The sequence below is a fragment of the Onthophagus taurus genome, chromosome 6, assembly GCF_036711975.1.
Source record: "Onthophagus taurus isolate NC chromosome 6, IU_Otau_3.0, whole genome shotgun sequence".
NCBI classification, from domain to species: domain Eukaryota; kingdom Metazoa; phylum Arthropoda; class Insecta; order Coleoptera; family Scarabaeidae; genus Onthophagus; species Onthophagus taurus.
The window spans coordinates 15827011-15850541 of NC_091971.1; the positions used below are offsets into that span (position 1 = coordinate 15827011).

Consider the following 23531-nt stretch of genomic DNA (forward strand, 5'->3'; position numbering starts at 1 on the left):
CAATCACCCAATACCGGTGTTAAAATTTACATATTCATAGATTAAATAAATCGTTTCTTATCTTTATGTCATGTGCGGCAAAAGAAATAAAATAGCCTTATAATGTATTATACGTTATATTGAAAATTGAAGTATTTTTAAAGAACTCGGAAATTTTAAAATTTATTGAGATATAAAACGTATAAAAATAGATTTAATAGCGTTTGAACACTTTACGTTAAAGTGGGAATCAAATATAAAATTTATAAAACCAATAACCTCTGGTGAAAATACAGATTTATGGGTTATATATAAACCATTTAAAAAATTTACACTAAATACATTTTATTCTTTCTGGTTGGTAATCCGTTTTTTATGCGTTATGGCGCAATGGTTAGTTTATCTGAAAAAAATATATCCAAATGGTGTAATAAATTACATTGACACATCGTCATATGACCATATTTGCTTAAAATGCAGGAATAAATGTGAGTTGTATATCTATACATAGATAAGCGGTTGCGTATACAAATTATGTAAACATGATTATAATAATTATAATCCTTGTAAATTTACTAGGGGAAAGAAAAAAATGTGATGTATAAGTGTGATAAATCGTTATTATAGTAAATATAAGATTTGTGCTAAAATTGAAATTTGCGACTAAAAATTATAGATATTAGGGAATACAGACTTTGGTTTACATCCTTAAATCCAATCAAGTGTGTATTCACGATATTACACGTGATTTTCAGGAAAATGTTTATTGAAATGTTAAATATCATTATTATTTTTATATCTTGAGAAGATTTTTAATATCATAATACAACTTTTATATTTCCCAACTTATTAGAACATAAAACATCTTCGTATCTTACAATTAAATTAGAATAGAATCGTGTAATTATTAATTAAAAATTTCTTTCTTAACAATATTGCTCTCCACCACTTTTGCCCTCAAATGCTTAAATATCGTGGAAAATACAATCATGAATTCGTTGCTTTTTCAAGTTATTAATGGTGACACTCGGGAATCGAAGCATTTTACAAAAAACCTCTTACAACAAAAGTTGTAGCAAATTTTATTGTTAACAATATTGCTCTCTTGCACTTTTACTCTTAGATGCGTCAATATTGAGAAAAATACAAAAATATGATATTTTGATGAATTTGTTGCTTTTTCAAGTTATGAATGGTGACACTCGGGAATCGAAGCATTTTACAAAAAACCTTTTAGAATAAAAGTTGTAGCAAATTTTATTGTTAACAATATTGCTCTCTTGCACTTTTACTCTTAGATGCGTCAATATTGTCAAAAATACAAGCACAACAATCTTACAAACTTTTGTTCTAAAAGTCGCCGAATTTTCATGTTTTCGTATTTTTGTTGATATCTATGTGTCTCAGGTCAAAAATGCAAGAGAGTAATATTGTTAAGAATAAAATTTGCTACAACTATTGTCCCAAAAGTTTTTTTATAACATGCTCCGATTCCCAAATGTTACCATTAACATGTAACACAACGAAATTCATCAAATGTCCATATTTTTGTATTTTTCTCGATATTTAAGCATCTAAGAGCAAAAGTGCTATAACTTCTGTTTTAAAAGTTCTTTTATAACATACTCCGATTCCCGAGTGTTACCATTAACAATTTAGTACTTAGTACTCCACCATTCACAGGAATTAGTATCTCTTTTAGGTGTTGGACACGTAACGTAACGTATCCAAAAATCAAGTTGGAATAATAAAATGTTCAGTATTTACACTAAAATAAATATAGATTTCAATAAATTATACCAAATTATGACATCTGCTAAGAAAAAAAAGTAATGACGAGCTGAATTGGAAAATATTCAAAATGAATTAAATTAGAGATTTTTGATTGTAAAAAATTTATAACTTCGTTGAAAATTGTGATGGAATCATACAAATTTCACCAGTTGTATAAGAAAGAATGCGGATTTTGGGAAAACATGCGAAATTGATGGAGGAACCCATTTGAAAAAGTTATTAAGAGTTGAATTGAAATTTAATCAAAAATGGATCAAATTAGTTTGAGTTTCAATTAAAAACTCGTAATATCCAAAAATCAAGTTGGAATAGTAAAATGTTCAGTATTTACATAAAAATAAATGTAGATTTTAATGTATTATAACAAATTATGACATCTGCTAAGACAAATAAGTTATGACGAGCAGAATGAACTGAATTATATTAGAGGTTTTTGATTGTAAAAAATTTATAACTTCGTTGAAAATTGTGATGGAATCATACAAGTTTCATGAGTTGTGTAATAAGTTGTGACGAGCTGTTGAAATAATAATTTTGATAAAATTTTCGATGTTGCAATTTTCATCGATAATTTTCAAAATTCGCTATAAAATTAATTTCTTGAAGGATTCTTGTGGAAATATCACCAATTATTAATTAAAGTATCCTCTTTTTAATGCAAAAAGTCGTTTTGAAAAATCGCTTTTAGTTCTTGAGAAAATAACAATTTGACAATTTTGTCGAATTTTGCAATTTTCGCCGATTAAGTTTTAAAAATTCGTATAAAATCCATTTCTTGGAATATAAGTATGAAAATTTCCCAAAATGTTAACAAAAGTGTCCTCTTTCCAATGAACAACCCCGTTTTGAAAAAAAACTTTTAGTTTTTGAGAAAACAATATATAAAGTTTTGATAAAATTTTCGATGATGCAATTTTCATCAATAATTTTTAAAATTTGCTATAAAATTCATTTCTTGAAGGATCCTTTTGGAAATATCACCAATTATTAACTAAAGTATCCTCTTTTTAATGCAAAAAGCCGTTTTGAAAAATCACTTTTAGTTCTTGAGAAATAAATTTTTGAAATAAATGAAAATTTTTTCGAATTTTGCAATTTTCGCCGATTAAGTTTTAAAAATTCCTATAAAATCCATTTCTTGGAATATGAGTATGAAAATTTCCCAAAGTGTTAATAAGAGTGTCTTCTTTCCAATGAACCAACCCGTTTTGAAAAAATAACTTTTAGTTTTTTAGAAAACAACATATAAAGTTTTGATAAAATTTTCGATGTTGCAATTTTCATGAATAATTTTCAAAATTCGCTATAAAATTAATTTCTTGAAGGATCCTTGTGGAAATATCACCAATTATTAATTAAAGTATCCTCTTTTTAATGCAAAAAGCCGTTTTGAAAAATCGCTTTTAGTTCTTGAGAAATAAATTTTTGAAATAATCGACAATTTTTTCGAATTTTGCAATTTTCGCCGATTAAGTTTTAAAAATTCCTATAAAATCCGTTTCTTGGAATGTGAGTATGAAAATTTCCCAAAATGTTAATAAGAGTGTCCTCTTTCCAGTGAACCAACCCGTTTTGAAAAATAACTTTTAGTTTTTGAGGAAACAATATTTGAAGTTTTGATGGAATTTTCGATGTTACAATTTTCCTCGATAATTTTCAAAATTCGCTATGGAATTAATTTCTTGAAGGATCCTTGTGGAAATATCACCAATTATTAATCAAAGTATCCTCTTTTTAATGTAAAAAGCCGTTTTGAAAAATCACTTTTAGTTCTTGAGAAATAAATTTTTGAAATAATCGATAATTTTTTCGAATTTTACAATTTTAGCCGATTAAGTTTTAAAAATTCGTATAAAATCCATTTCTTGGAATATGAGTATGAAAATTTCCCAAAGTGTTAATAAGAGTGTCCTCTTTCCAATGAACCAACCCGTTTTGAAAAATAACTTTTAGTTTTTGAGGAAACAATATTTGAAGTTTTGATGGAATTTTCGATGTTACAATTTTCCTCGATAATTTTCAAAATTCGCTATGGAATTAATTTCTTGAAGGATCCTTGTGGAAATATCACCAATTATTAATTAAAGTATCCTCTTTTTAATGTAAAAAGCCGTTTTGAAAAATCACTTTTAGTTCTTGAGAAATAAATTTTTGAAATGATCGAAAATTTTTTCGAATTTTGCAATTTTCGCCGATTAAGTTTTAAAAATTCGTATAAAATTCAGTTCTTGGAATATGAGTATGAAAATTTCCCAAAATGTTAACAAAAGTGTCCTCTTTCCAATGAACAAACCCGTTTTGAAAAATAACTTTTGGTTTTTGAGAAAACGATATTTGAAGTTTTGATAGAAATTTCGATCTTGCAATTTTCATCGATAACTTTCAAAATTCGCTATAAAATTCATTTCTTGAAGGATTCTTATGGAAATGTCGCTAGTTATTAATTAAAGTATAGTCTTTTAGAGTTGCTTCGTTAGTTAAATCAGCATCAAAAAGGTTAATTTTGTATCTTGGATCCAGATAAGTTGACATATCTTGTCAGCTTTCTTATTAATATAAATGTCTTGCCAAGATCGACCGAAAGGTTTAAAATTTTATTTTACACTTTAAAACTAACGCGATTAACACAACGGAATTCATCAAATTTACATATTTTTGTATTTTTCTCGATACTTAAGCATCTAAGAGCAAAAGTGAAGAAGATCAATATTGTTAAAAATAAAATTTGTTATAACTTCTGTTTTAAAAGTTCTTTTATAACATACTCCGATTCCCGAGTGTTACCATTAACAATTTGTAAAACAACGAAGTTCAACAACTTTTCATATTTTCGTATATTTCTTGATATCTATGCATCTGAGATCAAAAGTGCAACAGAGCAATATTGTTAAGAATAAAATTTGCTACAATTTTTGTCTCCAAAGTTTTTTCGTAATATGCTCCTAATCCTGGATGCCACCACTAACATCTTGTAAATAGAGTGTTACATTTAATATAACCAAGATTATAATCAATTGTTTATGGTAAATTATTTGGGTTGACAACAAATAAAAATCGACGATAAAATGTATATGTAAATTCATTTGTATATATTATCAAACAAAAATTTCTAACTTTATTTAGTTAAACCTACCGATTTATTACGATACTTACCCATTGATTCTACCGACATTTGACCGGCATAGATTGGCAACACTGTCTATGAATATTTAATAGACCAACTTGGGGAATAACCCGAATTGGATTCTATCTATGAACGCTAACATTTATATTTAAATATACTGATGTGTTAAATAGATAATGTTAACAGTACGACTTTAAAAATATTTTCTTCGTTATATCGAGATTTTACTGTACTTCTTAGTTTTAGTAAATCTTCTGCGGGTTGTTTAATTGTTTAATTTATTAAAATATTTATTAAACAATTTTTCTTAAAAACTGCACCTCCTAACGCTTTCGGCGGTGTGTCCCCATGACAACACTAAAGCTCTCCCCAAAGGACAGTTACCGAACTTTATAATTGCCAACACCTAGTTTCCACTTCGATAATTACTATACTCTATCACAAGTCGGTCCGTTGAGAATATACAATTAGGATCGTAATTTTATTATCTATTTCCGGACACCGTGTTAATGCTTTAAAACCCAAAATTCTAAAATCAAAGAGTAACTTTCTAACCGAAAAAAAAGTTTAGTACAGGCAAAGCTTCTACATACGTAAACGCGGTTATTGTCGTTTTAACTTTTCATCGTTTGAAAAAGCTCTTCGGCTCGGATTCATTTCCAGTTTCAAACATTTGAGTTCTTTTGACCGATTACGATTACCCCAACCGGAACATTCGTTTATTTATTAACGAGAAATGTAACTTTTTTCAAACCAAACTTCTTTGCAAGAATGGTAAACGTCGAAACTTTTTTAAATCTCTTTTTGTTCTTTAAATAAATATTGTAAAATAATGACGTAAAGGAAGAATGTTGAAGGGAAATATTTCACGCGAGATATTTTATCCCTATCTTTCCGCTTCCTTTAAAAATTTCATATTCAAAGGCTATTTACAATTGTGTTTATGGAATCTTTTAGTGTCAAGTTTAGAAAGTTTGAAAATGTGTTTTATAAAATACATTTCCGGATCAAAATCTTTACTGGAAATTAGATTCCAATTTCTTCAAGTTACGTTTTTTATCTTAAAATCGTGTAAGAAGTAAATCTCAGGTGTCGATTTCAACCGGAAATACGAATTGGAATTAAATATTCATTGAAATTGAGAACGTGCATCCCACGTGAGCTTATCAGAGTATCTTTTTCTGGGACGTTTCAATTGGGTTAATACCGCCCAACCGTACTTTGAATGTTTCTCCTTCATTATTTATTTCCATTTCCAATTTTTATCCATGCATTACCTACAAGCTACATTTCTCCAGTTTTATTCTTATAGTGTCATTTTTCAAGTTGTCTCGATACGAATAAACATAAAAAATGAAATCCCAGAAAATTGAGTTCATTTCGTCTTCCATTTATATTTCTTTATCTGTTTTCGGGCGGTTGGGTTCGAGTTTTTCGTCATTTTATAGATCGATTTTGACCATACGGGTTATTGGAGGTGTATTACGCGTTTATGTAAACATAAATGTTGCATAGATGAAACAGAAATTAACGGCAAACATTTCAAACGTCGCGCGCTGTTCGTGTTCGTTGCGTTTGACTGCTACTAAATTAATATTTTGTTAACGGTAAATCCCCTCTTTTTCGACATAAAGGGATTAAATGGTTTATATGTGACAGATTATAACGTTCATTAATAAATTTTATTTTGGAAATATCCAAAAACTTTATTGTATTATAGAGATTAAAGTTTCAATTTATTTATAGATACGTCGTTTATTCAAATTAACAATTAACACGCAAATAATCACAACAGAATTTTTGAACGATTATTGTTATCAATATTTAAACTTGGAAGTTTCTGTTAAAAATTATTTACATAAAATTTATTTCTTGTATATTTCCTTTAATTAATAAACAAAGTAAAGAACCATTAGAAACTTGCGTCGTTATTGAAAATCCTTCAGAATACAGTGAAATTCCCCTAACTTGAACTTCTATATCTCGACTTATCCTCTAAGATCCACTTTTACCATCTCTTGATAAATTTAACCGATAGATAAATTGGCGCTCTACTACCACTCATAGTTAAAGTCTTTGATAGCGTTATCTATCGGATAGCTTAAAAATTGGTTACTACTACTGTATTTATCTTATAGATACCGCTATCCAAGAGATAACTTTTGAAATATCTGTAACCCGTGGATTGGGTGTGGGATAAGTTGCTATCTAAGGGATAACCGTGGATACCTAACCTCAAATAGAATTTATACTGACATATAAAATTCGAGGTTTTTACTATTTCAGTTAAAATAAGAAAAGTAATATAAACTTAAATAAAAAACTATTAATAATTAACATTAGATAAAATCATCATGGATAATTTCTTCGACATTGGAGATGGAGAACAAATTTTTGAAGAAATCAACGAATTATTTCCTATAAGAAGCGAAAGGATAATAAGTTGACAATTTAAATATTCATTCGGATGTTGAATTTATGACGAGATTTCGTCTCTCGAAAAAAAGTTTTCATCACCTTTTGAATCAAATAGAAGATGTAATAAAACCTCCATCCATGATGTAAGCAATTTGTTGATTGCTATTATTTAATGTAAAATTCATCAAAATTTTAGTAATAATGCTGTACCTCCTTCAAACCGTTTGTTGCTGACTCTTCGGTTTTATGCAATAAGTAACATGTTGCTAGATTTTGCAGGAGTGAGTGTACAATTGGCATCTTCAGTCGTTCATCATGTTAGTTGTGCCATTATTGTTTACCATCACATTTTAACATACAATAATACGAGATATACATACTTTTTGCTTTCCTTGCCATGTAACTGCATCACTTTTTTTGTTAATAAGAAATTCAAGAAGATGTTCGCATTCCTCTTTGATGAAATTGGTGGCTCGTCGCCTTTTTTCAGTCTCCATTTCCAAATTTTAATTTTAAGATTTGAACAGGTTAGAATATCGTCAAAATACCTAATAGTAGAGCTGTCAATTTAACATAACAGACCAAAGAATCCCTAGATTCCTTGGTTATCTCAAGGATTTCTTAACTATAAGATAAATGGAGGTGGTAGTACGCACGACCCTGTTATCTACGAGATAAATTGTATCTTATAGATAGCTTAAGTGACAGATAGCATTGGTTTGGTAGTAACGGGCCTTAGCCAATGAGAGCGCTTAAAACCGCTGTAACCATGGTAATTATCTATCGGATAAATTTATCAAGAGGTGGTAAGAGTGGGCCTAAGGGCAGGTTTATCAATGTCGAGTTAAATCTGTTAGATACGCAACTTATGGATAAACTTGCCTAACAGATAACCTCAGTGAACCGTTTATCCAGCAACTTTCTACCCGACAGGCAGCAACCTACGAGATAGAACATAGATGGTACCCCTGAGTGTTAACGTTAGAAACGGAAATGAAACGTAATTGGTGAAATTTGAATAATTGACTTTAGTTTATGAAGTTGACAGCTGATCGTGTTTTGGAGGTTACCATTCCTGTGTGCTTTCGGTATTGTGCTTTGTTTTCGAAAACCTCTTTTATAATGGAATTCCTACATGAATATTTATTAGACAGCGATAAAGATGAGGATATTGTCCAACTCTTAAATTATAAACGACGACCATATATTATAAAAGCAAGACAAAAGTCAAAACCACTTTGAGGAGTTGGACGACCACGTTTTTTTGTTAGATTTCGGTTAAAAAAGGACACAGTTTTGTCGATCTTGGTTAAAATTGAGACGAATTTATACTGTATTAGATTATAGATTATATTATTATTTTTTTTTAATTACTAGATTATTATTTCTTTTCTATAATATTTTTATATTCGTTTGCCAAATCCATCAGCAAGTTCTTTTCTGCTATACTAAAATTTGATGATCTTTTCTTTCTCTTGCTTATCCATCACCACAATTATAAGCTTAATTTATTTTTGACGTTATATTTTAATTTTATTGTCATTTACTTTCACCAAGCAACCAAACTTGTGCTCACATTTTTTTGATAATATCTAATAGGTAAACCCTTAACCAGTACTTCAATCTGGTGGGTATCCAAATGTCATATTTATCTATAAGATTACCCTAAACTAGGGATGGATAAACGATTCGTCGACGTTATCTATCAGCTACAATTTTAATTGACAGATAATTCGTCGTAACTAGATATTGATAAATCGGCCCTAAGTCGAATAATTTTCCTAAGCTCAAACGTTTGACTAGGTTTCATATGTGCTTTTATCTCTATAAGTCGAATTTACCAAAGAATAAATTATTCGAATCCGTTTTGTAAGTAATTTTAACTACAAAATCAAACCACATAAACACAGACTCAGAAACTATAGACTCTTGAACGAAAACAAACCTAATGGTTTTATTGTTTCTGAATCAGATGAGGGTGATGATAATCTTGAAAATGAAATACTTATTGCTGTGCCTACATTTGATGAAGCTTATTCCTATCTTAAAAAGCTTGAAACCTTTGTATTATCAAGAGAGAATGTTCCAGATTATATTAAGGTTTCTGTTTTAAATATACGTATTAAAAAAGTACATTTCTAATGTTTTTCTTTAGAGCTGAAATTCTCCTAATTTTTCTCTAACTCGAATTCTCCATAACACGAAGTTTTCTTCCGCTTCCTTAGTGATTCGAGTTAGGGGAATTTCACTGTATATGCTTTCTGTTGACAACTTTTCCTCCATCACCACTACTTCGTGATCTGTCAAAGATAAACATTGGAGTCTCAGACCAAATAACTGTCCTTTGATACGACTGCAAATATGACGTAACGATAATATGTGTCAAATGGGACGACAATGCTATAGTGACCCTACCACTATGTTCTAACACCTCTTCGGAAGGTTCTCTTCTAGCAGAACACACCTCCTCTAGAAGGGTAAAAACAGAAAACAAAAAAGACTTGATACAACCAAATTTGATAAAGAGATATACTGATGGGTGGGGTTGATCTCTTAGATCGTCTTTGCTCCAGTTAACTCCTTTGCTCCAGGTAAAAGTAAACACTACACAACGAAGAAGACCTACAGCACCACTGACATAAGACGTAATGGAATCAACCACATAGTATCCGCCTGTTCTCATGAAAAATATAGTATTTGTCAAAAAGCACAAGACTTAACAGTTCAAAATTTGGCAAAAAATAATTTACCTTATATTATAGAAAGTGTCCTAAACCAGAAAGAACAAATACCAGAGGAGTAGGAATACCTAAGGAGCCAGATGATAGCTCCTTAGATGATTTTGAGGCTTAAAGTTTATATAAATTCTTTTTCTTTTATTCAAAAATTAGTCCTATTATCTATATAACACGGAAAACACTTCTCGAAGTACCAGCTTGTTATAGTGAACATTTTGAACAATGTCACTAGGTTGAATGATCAAGGCCATGTGGTAAAACTTTTATGGGTGAAGGCTCACGCTGGTTTTGTCCATAATGAGCGTGTAGATAAGCTAGCTAAGGCGACCTGCAGGTCGGCTAGCTGGTTAAAAACGAACTTTCTTCTTCTGAGGTCTTATCTATCTGCAGAGAGAAACTTGTAAAGGAGGACTGGTGCAGGCACTGGAATCAAACATATCAACACAGGCAGACTCAGTACATTCGAGTTAATGCTCGTATACTTTACCATCAATGGTATAATGGGCGTGACGTTTCTAAAAATTTCTTTTCAATTGTTGTCAGGTTAAAATTAATATTTTACAGTCTCCCAATTGCTCGTGTGGGTTTGAGGCGGGTAATTTGAATCATATATTATTCAACTGCGATAAATACGAATCATATCGGCCGGAATTCATCAGTTCTTTGCTATCGCATGGTTTCTCCTTGCCACTTGATGTTGCAACAAATTTAAGCAGAAATTGTTTTGAGATTTTAAAAATTATTTTTGTTTTCATGAGGAAGAGTTCCATTATTATTTGATATCTTTTAGTTAAATTACTTTTTGTGAATGTTGACCGTTGATTAGTTGTTTTATGGGCTAGTATCCCACAGAGCCATAAAAAAGAAAGTCTTTTGATGTACAAATGACCATAACGCATATTTTGAAGCAACGGAAGGTCTGTAGAAAATGACACTTTTTTTTGTAAAAATCATATTTTAGTCAAACTTCAAGGAGTAATAACATTCTACTATCCGTGCAAAAAGTCAAGGCCCCTCACTTTAGAGATCTATATCTTCGCAACCGTTCGATAAAAAAAGTTGCGACAAAGTTTGTTGTAATCACTGAACATTTCTACGTAACATATGCTAATTTCAAAATTTTCGGATACACGGTTTTCTTTTTATCACGAGTTAAATGAAAAAAGTACCCGATTTTTGAGAGTTCGGCAACTTTTCAACTTTGCGATTTTTTTTCTCGAAAGCTATCGTACGAAAGAATTTTAATTTTGAACAGGTGGTAGCCTGATGTGTTCTTAATGAGTGACATATTTTATTTTTTCGATATTCTATACAGTTTCACGGAAAATCGCGGTTTAGTAAGACGCCGTTATGTCGAAAACGGCTGGGTGGATTTCCTCGCGGATTTGCCCAAAATATATCAAACAATGTCGGTGCCGGATTCCGTTATTAGTTTATCAAAATTAGAGCTCCCTAACATTTGAAGAGCGATTTAATGGAATTACAAATTAAAAAGAAACAGAAATAAGCTCTGCGGGGTGCCGTGGGTTCCGTCCAATCGGAACAGATGGTGCGTCCTATACAGGACGTCGCACCTTATTTCTTTATGTAGGTAAGATGCAGGCGCGACGTACTGCCTGGGACATACCATCTGTTCCGATTGGACGGAACCCTTCTCTCCCCGCAGAACTTTCTCTTTAATTTGTAATTCCATTAAATCGCTCTTAAAAAATTAGGGAGCTCTAATATTGGAAAACTGATAACGGAATCCCACAACCGACATGATTTGACATATTTTGGTAAAAACCGCGTTGAAATCCGCCAGGTCGTTTTCGAATTAACCGCATCCTACTAAACCGCGATTATCCGCGAAATATATATATAAGATACTTCGATACAACAAATGACAATCTATTTGACAACATCTGATGAGTAATCGTGCCAACGTAGATCTTTTTTGAATGAATGTTGGCTGTAATATGGAGTTTTAAAGAGCATGTTGAAATTTACCAAAAAAAGCTTAAAACCAAAATAACTCGAAAACGAAAAACGCTAGGTACCAATAACTTTTATCAAAGTCAACCTATTTTTTACGTACAATTAAACGGTGTAATAAAAACTATAGCATTCCATTTAAAATAGCGAAGTTATGGTCTACTACCGGTAGACCGGAAGTGGCGGCCATCTTGAAAATATTTTAGATCGAAAGTTCCGAATGAACAACCCATGCTACCAAAATTTCAAATCTCTACGAATAGTGGAACCTGAAAAAGTTCTAACGAACCAGTTACGTGAGACACCTGTATACAAAATTGCTTAGTTTATTCGTTAGATGGTTTTAAAAATAATGTTTTTTAAAGTTTTTTTTTAAGTTGAAAAATCCTCGATGGATTTTATTCATTTTTTGGTCATGCATTTGTATCAGTAGACTACAGCTATTTGTGGAATAAACTCTAATTTCGAAAATTATAGGTGTTTAAAAACTTTGTAACAATAAATTATGCAACCATATCTTTTTAACCCCCTGTAGAAACAATACCATTTTTTTTCTGAATAGTTACTTTAATTTAGAAACTATTTTCTCTCTTACAAAATTTCAGTTGGGTGAACGGTTTAGCCACAAAAAAATATTTTGTAAATCCCTACAAGCGCGAATGAGTAATGCAAAGCACAGTTGGCTAGGTATAATTAATTTTAAAAACAAAAACAGTTTGTCACTTAAATTTGACAGCAGTATTCGTATTTTTCGTTTTGCGTTTTATCTTTGATACTAAACTAAGCAATTTTGAATATAGATAAGTTTAGTTAAATCATCATATTTTTGGTCAAGGTAGTACTTGTGGTCTTTCGTCGTACACGTCGTACACGTCATTTCTGAACTCCCTGTATAGCAAAAATAGTGCGCCTTATATTCGAACGAATACGGTAACTTTGAAATATGTTATTTTCATTTCTTTTTCGATAAATTTAAAAAATATGGATTTTAACATACATAAATGCATTTTCTGCGATTCATGAAAGTGACAAGCTGGAAATTCATATCTGATCGCTTGTCCTTTGTTGTCGTATGTTATAGTTGTTTTGTATTGGCATTGTATTCTCCCTCTCTGAGTGCGACACTATTTTTATCATCTCATTCGGAGCAGATTGTTAGGAAATAAGATTTTATTTTCCGAAAAATCGATTCTCTTAATCAATTCAGTTTTTAATTAAAAAACTTTACGAAGTAATATATTGAAAATATAGGTTAAAGCAGTTTTAAACTCAATATATCGTTCCATACGTGTTTGATTTTTTTTAACTTGATTTATAATGTTGAAGCCATTACCCAAAAACAATTTGTAACAAAGTTAAATGTTAAATAAAACCTGTCATTAACTGAAATTGACATTCATTTGCTAAATAATTTCGAAATATATTTGCTGTTTAACGAAACAACACAAATAATTTATGTAATCAGATAAAATTAGTTGTGTATTTGTAACAAATAAAACCATGAATTAATATTTGGGTGAAATAATAACTCAATTAAAATTTTAAAAAAATGTAATCAATAACAAGTACATTCAAGATTAACATTTTTCTTATGGGTGTTAATATGTTTCCTTAAAGAAGCATTAAGTGTAAAAGCTTCACCACAAGTATCACAAATGTAAGGCTTCTCACCAGTGTGAGTTCTTCTATGAGCAAGTAAATGAGTTTTTTGCGCAAATTTTCGTTTACAAAATTCACATTCATGTTGTTTTATACCAAGATGCATTCTCATGTGGCGTTGTAACCCATTTGAGTACAAAATTTTCTTTCCACATATCGTACATAACACTGGAGAATGTTTAACTTTTTCACCAGGTGCTCTTTCATGAATTTTAAAGTGCCTTCTTAATGAAGTAACTCTCAAGAACGTTTTATCACATAAAATGCATTTATATTTTTTATCTCCTAAATGGGAAGTGATGTGATCATGCAAATGCCAAGATTGTTTAAATATTTTTTTGCAATAATGGCATTGGTAGTGTTTATTTGTGTTATTAATTATTTTATTGTGAGTCTTGTTATGATTGTGAGTGTCTTTTAAATGGGTTGATAATAACTTTTGATTTTTAAATTTAATGTTACATATTTTACAAAAAAAATTATCTTTAACAACTTTAGGTGTTTTTTTGTTGCAATTCACCAAATCGGGTGTAATAACATCAATTTCTTGGTCTAAATCGCTACAAACTTCTTCGTTTGTATGTTCATTACAAATTTTTAGATACTCCTGTGAACTTATAACCATGTTAATAAACTTATGAGAACTCCTTAACAATAGCAGACAATTTTGACATATAAACCAATCTTCGTAACTTTCCTTAAATAAGAAAAAATAGAAAAAAAGCTTTATATTATATAAGTATTGTATACCAAAGTTGTTGGGACACAATAAATCATTTTTTCTTTAATACTAACTCCATCCTCGTCGTTTTCAAATAAATTTTTTACTTCTAAATTTTCTTTTAAACATATATAACAAACGTTTTCATCTAATTTTCCCATATTTAATGAAATTAAACCAATATTGCAATAAAATAACCTAACTTTTATGTCAAACTGACAACGTAAACAATAATTTTAGGTTATGTATTATGTTATTATTGACGTTTCGAAGATGGCGCTAGTTGTTTATTGGCGGTTTAAATTCAAATTTAAATTTAAATTTGATCTATCCAAGTATTAAAAAGCTAATAAATAACCTTTTAAAATAATTTCAATGTAACCGTAATGGTTTTTTGATAAAAAATAATTCATATATGTAGCGTGGAAAAGAAAATCATTTTTGCATATAAAGTGAGTATTAAAATTGCGCCTGGGAATTCGGTCAATCTCAAGAGGTTTGAACAACGTATATCCGAAAGTGAGAAAGGAAACCTGGAAAATACGCTGAACCCACCGTTGCAGATCTAATAAGTTTTCTGAAGTTTCGAGTTCAAAGACATTGAATACGGAAGTTTCATTTCAGCTCGATCCAAAAGTGATTATTAAAATATTTAAGAAGTGATGAAAAAATATTTGCAATAAAGTTTTTTGTTACTAACTATTATTGTAACCTGGCTTTGATATGTTAAAACGTGGAGTCACTTAGCAAATTAAAATGATTAATAAAATAATTAAACACCATGTGATTTGTTGTTATATTTTTATTACTATTATCTGAGTCTATTTATAATACCATCTTACTATTTATAACAAGTGCGAGGACACCTTATCATCCTTTACGTTTTATTTCTGTATTCTCAAGGTGTGAGAAATCTTTTATAAAAAAAAATAGCTAAAGTTATCTAATGTCCAAAGTGTTTTGAAAAGTGATTTTTGTTAATTGCCTTTGTCTATTGCACTTTACCTAGCCGAGGAAACGGGGTTTGGATTAAAATAATAAATCTGCCTTCCAGGTAAATTTGCGATTAAACTGTTATGTTGAGAGTGAAAATTAAGGATAACGTGGAAACGTTCAGAATTAATTTTCCTGTGCGTTGCAGTATCTCGATCTAATTAACCCACTATGTGTATTCGAAATCTCAATTAAAATCTAAAACTAAACGTTTATATAAACCAATTAACTTTAACATTCAATAATTTAATCACAAAATGTTATGTTGTAACTTCGATTTACATGTGAACGTTTCACCACAATTAAATGTGAACACTTTAAAGGCTTTGAAACTGAATTATATTGAACAATCATGATCATAAAGTATTACTTTAATTAGCAAAGTTCTTGAAAATTCATCTTTTAATTCTACAGTGTCCAAATATTTTTTTCAACTTTATGAGTCACTTGACTAGATATATTTTCCTGGATAATTCTGACGGTACTTGAATGAATGTGTTTATTTCTAAACTATTATCTTCACGTTATGAATGTTATCTTCGTTATATGTATAGCTGCAATGACACAGCACACACTGCAAGTTTATTAATAAGAATTGTGAAAAACATGTTTCCTGTGTAATTCATTTCTCGTTCCGATTGATGCGGCCGGATCTGTCATTTTTTTGTGAGAATACTAAATGATAGGATACATAAATGATACATTCGAAACTGCAACTATAAGTATTGATGTGAATTATAAGCGATTGCTAGTAAAGACGAGGAAACTGATTTCAAAAGGATGGCTTTAGGATTGGTTTTGGCAACAGTTTTATAGTCCGTGTGTTACTCTTAATTTAGGTGGCAGAAATGAAAATTCTACTAGACCAAAATATAGTTGAGGTAAAAACGGACTTATAGAGCAAAATTTAGTTATCCAACTACCACTTAGATTTGTGACTCATGAGCCAATACACATAGCTTCGTTTAAGTCCTACTGATTTCCACAGCTTGTCTAACAATAAGTAAGGTTACTAAAGACGGATAATCAATCAATATGAGATGCTATGATTATTAAATCGTTAGCGTAAAAAAATGTTTAATTTAATTGTCACTGGTTTTCTTCTGGAAGTTGTTTCAATAGGCTGTGACATGATGTAGATGAAGTGAGAGATGGTAGATAAAATCTTGCCTGGGACTGAAAAGTACGGCATACAAATCCCATCGGTCGTATTACACAGCTCTCTAAATAGCTCCTTAGATACATATGTCTTCATCATAGTCTTCAAGTATTCTGTGGTGTCCCAAACCTCACATGTAACGTCAATAATTTTACAGTAACGATGATGTAGTTTAGACAATAGCGATATTTGTTTTAACAAAAATAATAATTTGAAATAATGTCACTCTCCAACGAAAAGGAGCAAAACAAACCTTAAGCTTTATGCGATGAAGTTACTAATGATGAAGGACAATAAAATCAAGAACCGAAGATGGAATCGACACGCATCACGATACATCCAATGAAAGGAAGAATAATAAGATTAAACAGAAAAATTGAAACTCATTTGCTGAATGTGAAGCAATATGTTGTGGATAGAAAACTTGACGTAATAAATTAATATTGAAATTCAGGAGAAATCCATGAACTATAAAAAAATCTATGAATTCTTAATTTAGCAGGAATATTTCCTTTCAATCACCAGAATTTGAAAGTCTTGAAAAAATGAGGAGTCGATATCTTTCGTAGCACGGTGTCAATAAATCGATTTCAACTTTTGATAGTTTGTCTTCACTTTGAAAATGACAAAACCTTACTGGGTATTAGTAATCGATAAATTGGCTACTCTACGTGGAATGCTGAAGTGATCTATCAATTACTATTATTAAGACACTAATATAATTCATATCTAATACCAATCGGAATATAACTAAACTGCTAAAAGACCATACATTGTTATCGGTAGGAACGGTTAGAAAAGAGAAGCGTTATATTTCAATACAATTCGAAACGACAAGTTTATTTGGTTGTCAAAAAGTCATAACACTTTTATTATACAGGGTGATTTATTAGCTCACCATCAAACTTTGACATATGATAGCTAATCCAATTGCAAAAAAAAAGTTAATGAACGCATATCCTATTTCAATTATTTATGAAATTATAACACTTTAAAGTTTTAATTTTTATATCATAATTAACTGCAACATTTTTTTTTAAACACAAATGTTACAATTATTGTTCAAAATAGCCTCCTTCTGCTAGAATACATGCTTCAAAACGACGAATTAAAGAGTTCTTCAGGAGAATAAAAATGTCTGGTTAATTTCTTATTTCAGTAGCAGCCATTTGTATTTTGTTTAATAACTGTTCTCGTGTGTTAATTTCCACTTGATACACAATTTGTTTCATTCATTAACATTTTTTTGCTAATTGGATTAGCTATCATATGTCAAAGTTTGATAGTGAGCTAATAAATCGGCCTATATAGGTCAAAAAAGAACAAAAACGTATATATTATTGATGTCTACGCTGTATCACGATAGCGCAATACATACTGTAACCGAAGATAAAAGATTGTACCAAATTACAAGGTTCTAAAACATTTCTGAACGCGAAGCACACGTTGTGGATAAAGTTTTGGTGTTATACAACGTACTTAGAAATAAAAGATGACCTCTCAGAATTATATTTAGTATCATGAACACTGCTGCCATTAATGATATATCTGAGAAAATGATATACATAACAAACAAACAAAACTATAAAATGAAGAGAACATTTTAAAAAATTGTTCTAAAGATCTATCATCATATATCTTTGATGAAAAATATTAGTGTAATGTACGCAATATTATAATATTTGGTATAGTGTAATAGTGTAATACCGGCATAAGAAAGAATATGCGAAGTGAATGAGAGACACCGCAAAAATATTGCAAATTCTACGCAAGATAATCTTACAGGGTGAAATGAAAGATCTCAAATGTTGCTAAAAGTACTCTACAGGTAATATACGTAAGCGACAAAGTACATGAATGGCATTAAGGAGCCGAGATACAAAGTTCTTCCTTGTACAAAAGTTGTAGGAAATTTGGATCAAGTCAACGCTTACCACCTGTGAAATTACAAACAATTATGGCGACATCACTTGAATGCATATATTTCATGGCCTACTAATAAAAAAAATAAAAAAAAACTGCCATTCTTTGCATGGTTTTGATTCATCCCACTCTATCTCAAAACCTGCAACAGATAGGTATAGCGACATGTACTGAAGATTTGTAGAGAATTAAATTCTCTATCTGATTAACTAGTCAAACATGGAGCGTTCCATTTAAAATTTTCGACTTTTTTGCAATTGAATATGGTAAAACAGTTACATTTTTGAACATCCTGTATAAGGTAGACCGATGTAGCCAATGGCGCTCTATTTAAAGATATCCAAGCGGCAACTATCACAAATTGTAACTTTCTAGCCCGATCAGTCGCGAAGAAATTCAGATTTGAAGGGCACAATGTTAATTGCTAAAAAAAGCTTTTAATTCAAATAACTCAAAAACTAAAAGCACTAGGTATCAGCATGTTTTATCAAAGTCAACTTAGTTTTGTGTGTAGAATCAGAATACGCAATAAAAACTATATCATTCCATTTAAAATAACATATGTTTATTTCAGTACGTGGAACACCGTGTATGTTTAATAATATTTTCCGTTTATAGTGTGCTAAATTTTCTACAACTTTTGTCTAAGCAAGAACTGCGTATCTCGGCTCCTTAATGCAATTTATCTATTATGTTTCTTACGTGGGACATCCTGTATGTATAAGGCGCCGCAAGCGTAATACGAAATGTTTTTGCACGCATTACTAGGAATTATTGTATCTAGACCATGCTGTGATTTGCTCCCAAAATTGTCTAAATTTAGATAGAAAATAATATTTTGGGTTTTGAACTTGTTTTATTCCTTTATGATTACATATTTGATTTTCGTTACGTTGTGTCTTCTGATTTATGAAAAATAACTACAAATGGTGTAATATTTACTGTTTTGAAATAAAATCGTGACTTAATTTTTTTATACTTATATGACAATTAGATGATTAGATAAGACAATTACACACATGTACTAGCGAGAAAATTATTCATCTGTGTATCACGGGATTAAACATTGTTAGAGATGCTGAATTGTGGGGACATTGTTCGTCACAAACTATTTCTGTAACTATTAGAGCTTCATAGAAAATAACTCAAAGTGATCTTTTATCTCTAACTGATAGAATTTGAGAATGGTATTCCTCAAATTATTATATGCTTTTTATTAATACTATATTATTCAACAAGCGTATAATGGCGGCTGTTACCCACGAAGATGAAGTTCTGAGTGGGTAACATCCATTATACACAAGTTGAATACTATACTTTATCTACAACTATTTAATTTTGAAAAAAAAACTTGATAGATATTTCAGACATAACCCCAATATAAGAAAGCTGTAATTTCTGTTATATTTTATTTTTTGATGTCGTGTCAGAACTGTGGAATAATGGCTTCATTATTCAACACTTGTCAGTCATGCGAGTAATGCGTGTCATTACCCATCAAAAATCAAATGTATAACGAATAGATAATTCAATAGTTGTAGATAAACAATAATATCATTCAAATGCTGTCAAAGTCTTTCGCTCTATAAATTGCGTTGATTTTGTTCCCCAGTATTAGGATGTCATTGTGATGATTATGATTTGCCTAATTCCACTACCCATGAGATAGAATCATATAAATCAAGTCATGAGGATGGGTTTCAAACTGAAAATGATATTACTGAAAATCAATTTAGTGATGAAGAATTGTGGTCAGAAGATGATGACAATAGATAATAAAAATGCTAGGATGGATATTAATATTGACATCTACTAGTACTCGAAACTTCGAAATAGAAGAACGGAACCCGCCGAAGAAGTTGTAAAAGGAAATGAAGTTAAGAATCGTAGTGAAGAACTAGGCCTATATCACCTATGCGAAGTTAGCCCTCAATTTTTCTAGCCCCCAATTTTTCTAGTCCCCAATTAGATAGGATTTTACATGTATAGTATTTTAATTATAACAAGAGAATCAGTCAACCGATTTCGATAAACAATGTCTCATTCGAAAGCTTAATCTTTGACCAATACAAAAGTGGAAATGCGCGATTCGAAATCTCTTTCGAATTCCGCTAAACTTATCGATTTGAAGAACAAAATCGATTATCTTAATTTGACTAGGCGCCATTTTGCCAATAATATTTTTTTTGCTTAGTTCTAGTTCAAACAATAATCACAAGAAACGAACATCATTTGATTTTTGAGTTTCAGATTATTTCAGGGATAGATATTGTAAAAGGGATGAAATTCTCCATATTTCTCAATAAAATATATAAAAAATAGAAAAAGTAAAAACTTTTTGTGAGAAATAATTAAATATTAAAATTTATTATTAAAGAGCAGACATGTTTCGAAACGATTGTTTCATCTTCAGTACTTTAAAATATATGCAAAATGATGGAAAAAATACAAAAATATAAATAAATTGGGAATATCTTAGTAAATTTTTTAGCAAATTTTCTTAAAAAATAAAATTATTTCTATATAGGTTTTCTTTTTGTTAAAAATGAAATTAAAACATTTAGAAATATTGGAAAAAAACTTATCTAATATTTCCATGTCTTAACAATGTTAATAATTAAAGCTTTATAATTTTTCAAGCACAAAATGCAAATCCAATGAGTAGCGTTCAAACGGTTTTTATCTGGCAACATTACACCGTTCAAATCGCGAATTATCCCGATATGTTTTGGTAAATTAATAAAATTGAAAACGACTCACCGAATGGATGTTGTTTCCCTTGGATTTTACTTCGAAGCTCAGCTGGAAAGAAAAGATAAATTAATTTATTGTGACAAAAAAAATGAATTAATACGATACCTTTTAACATCCATAGAATAGCAATCCGATGATCTCAACTATATCACATCACTAACATCACCTCACACTTAGCACAAATATAGCACGTATCTATCACTTAATTCAAGTATTAATTTTTATATTTCGAAACTACTTTATCACCCTTAAAAACCCGCACATCAACTAAAATGCGTTCTTAGCGAATCGACTTCCAAACATCCCCTCCTTAATTTATTGTGTGAAGAAGGAAAACTGGAGATGAATAAACAAAAAATGCAAAGACGACGGGGCGAAGCGGTTTTAAATCGTTTTTTGGGTTTAAAACTCAACCTTTCAATAAAAAGATTACTCGTTTTCTCGAAACGTTTCAAATAAAATTTACGTCATTTTACTAAAATAAAACGCACTAATCGAATTTCATTGTTGAAGACTTCCTGCAAGAGAATCAGGTGTCCAACAAATAATTAAAACGAAGCAGCCAAGACGTTGGATTATGCATCATCCCTTAGTTTTTGTATAATGAAATATAAATTTAAAAAAAATCGTATTTCAAGAACGAATTGAGTTATCATCATGAAATAAAAAATATTTTAAAGCCAATTTAATAAAGATTTAATATCATGAAAACATATGCAAAGATTAAATTGAAATACCACATAATTTGGCAGCCAAAAATTCCCAAAGAAATCGTTTTATTTGATATAAAAAAAGAGACTCCCCCTTAAAAACCTTGAAGTAGATTATACTAGTATTATTTGGGGTGGTTTAGACTCAATTTCAAATTATTTCATGTCTTGACAATGTTAATAATTAAAGCTTTATAATTTTACAAGCACAAAATGCAAAAATTTATTGAATGGTACTGTTTTTCAAGCACAAATCCAATGAGTAGCGTTTAAACGGTTTTTATCTGGCAACATTACACCGTTCAAATCGCGAATTATCCCGATATGTTTTGGTAAATTAATAAAATTGAAAACGACTCACCGAATGGATGTTGTTTCCCTTGGATTTTACTTCGAAGCTCAGCTGGAAAGAAAAGATAAATTAATTTATTGTGACAAAAAAAATGAATTAATACGATACCTTTTAACATCCATAGAATAGCAATCCGATGATCTCAACTATATCACATCACTAACATCACCTCACACTTAGCACAAATATAGCACGTATCTATCACTTAATTCAAGTATTAATTTTTATTTTTTGAAACTACTTTATCACCCTTAAATGCCCGCACATCAACTAAAATGCGTTCTTAGCGAATCGACTTCCAAACATCCCCTCCTTAATTTATTGTGTGAAGAAGGAAAACTGGAGATGAATAAACAAAAAATGCAAAGACGACGGGGCGAAGCGGTTTTAAATCGTTTTTTGGGTTTAAAACTCAACCTTTCAACAAAAAAATTACTCGTTTTCTCGAAACGTTTCAAATAAAATGTACGTCATTTTACTAAAATAAAACGCACTAATCGAATTTCATTGTTGAAGACTTCCTGCAAGAGAATCAGGTGTCCAACAAATAATTAAAACGAAGCAGCCAAGACGTTGGATTATGCATCATCCCTTAGTTTTTGTGTAATGAAATATAAATTTAAAAAAAATCGTATTTCAAGAACGAATTGAGTTATCATCATGAAATAAAAAATATTTTAAAGCCAAAATGAAGATTTAATATCATGAAAACATATGCAAAGATTAAATTGAAATACCACATAATTTGGCAGCCAAAAATTCCCAAAGAAATCGTTTTATTTGATATAAAAAAGAGACTCCCCCTTAAAAACCTTGAAGTAGATTACACTAGTATTAATTGGGGTGGTTTAGACTCAATTTCAAATTATTTCATGTCTTGACAATGTTAATAATTAAAGCTTTATAATTTTACAAGCACAAAATGCAAAAATTTATTGAATGGTACTGTTTTTCAAGCACAAATCCAATGAGTAGCGTTTAAACGGTTTTTATCTGGCAACATTACACCGTTCAAATCGCGAATTATCCCGATATGTTTTGGTAAATTAATAAAATTGAAAACGACTCACCGAATGGATGTTGTTTCCCTTGGATTTTACTTCGAAGCTCAGCTGGAAAGAAAAGATAAATTAATTTATTGTGACAAAAAAAATGAATTAATACGATACCTTTTAACATCCATAGAATAGCAATCCGGTGATCTCAACTATATCACATCACTAACATCACCTC

General features: G+C 30.3%; 2 protein-coding genes across 4 annotated transcripts in view; one reads left to right on the plus strand and one right to left on the minus strand.

Moving 5' to 3' along the window:
• The window catches only part of LOC111420432 (diuretic hormone 44), a 107448-nt gene that overhangs the window by 61842 nt on the left and 22075 nt on the right, over window positions 1–23531 (plus strand). Inside the window, exon 1 of one of the 3 annotated variants that reach the window (XM_071196732.1) lies at window positions 15306–15461. The exons of the other annotated variants lie outside the window; for them this stretch is intronic. The gene's annotated coding sequence lies outside the window, so the exon portion shown is untranslated. Of the gene's footprint in view, window positions 1–15305; window positions 15462–23531 lie in introns of those variants that run through there. 3 annotated transcript variants of the gene reach the window in all.
• Window positions 13561–14643, minus strand: LOC111418133 (zinc finger protein 501-like). The gene is made up of 2 exons (XM_023050596.2): window positions 14437–14643; window positions 13561–14383 (listed from the first exon to the last, which is right to left on the minus strand). Exons 1-2 carry the CDS (start codon window positions 14566–14568, stop codon window positions 13583–13585), a joined length of 933 nt encoding a protein of 310 aa, XP_022906364.2. The 5' UTR covers window positions 14569–14643; the 3' UTR covers window positions 13561–13582.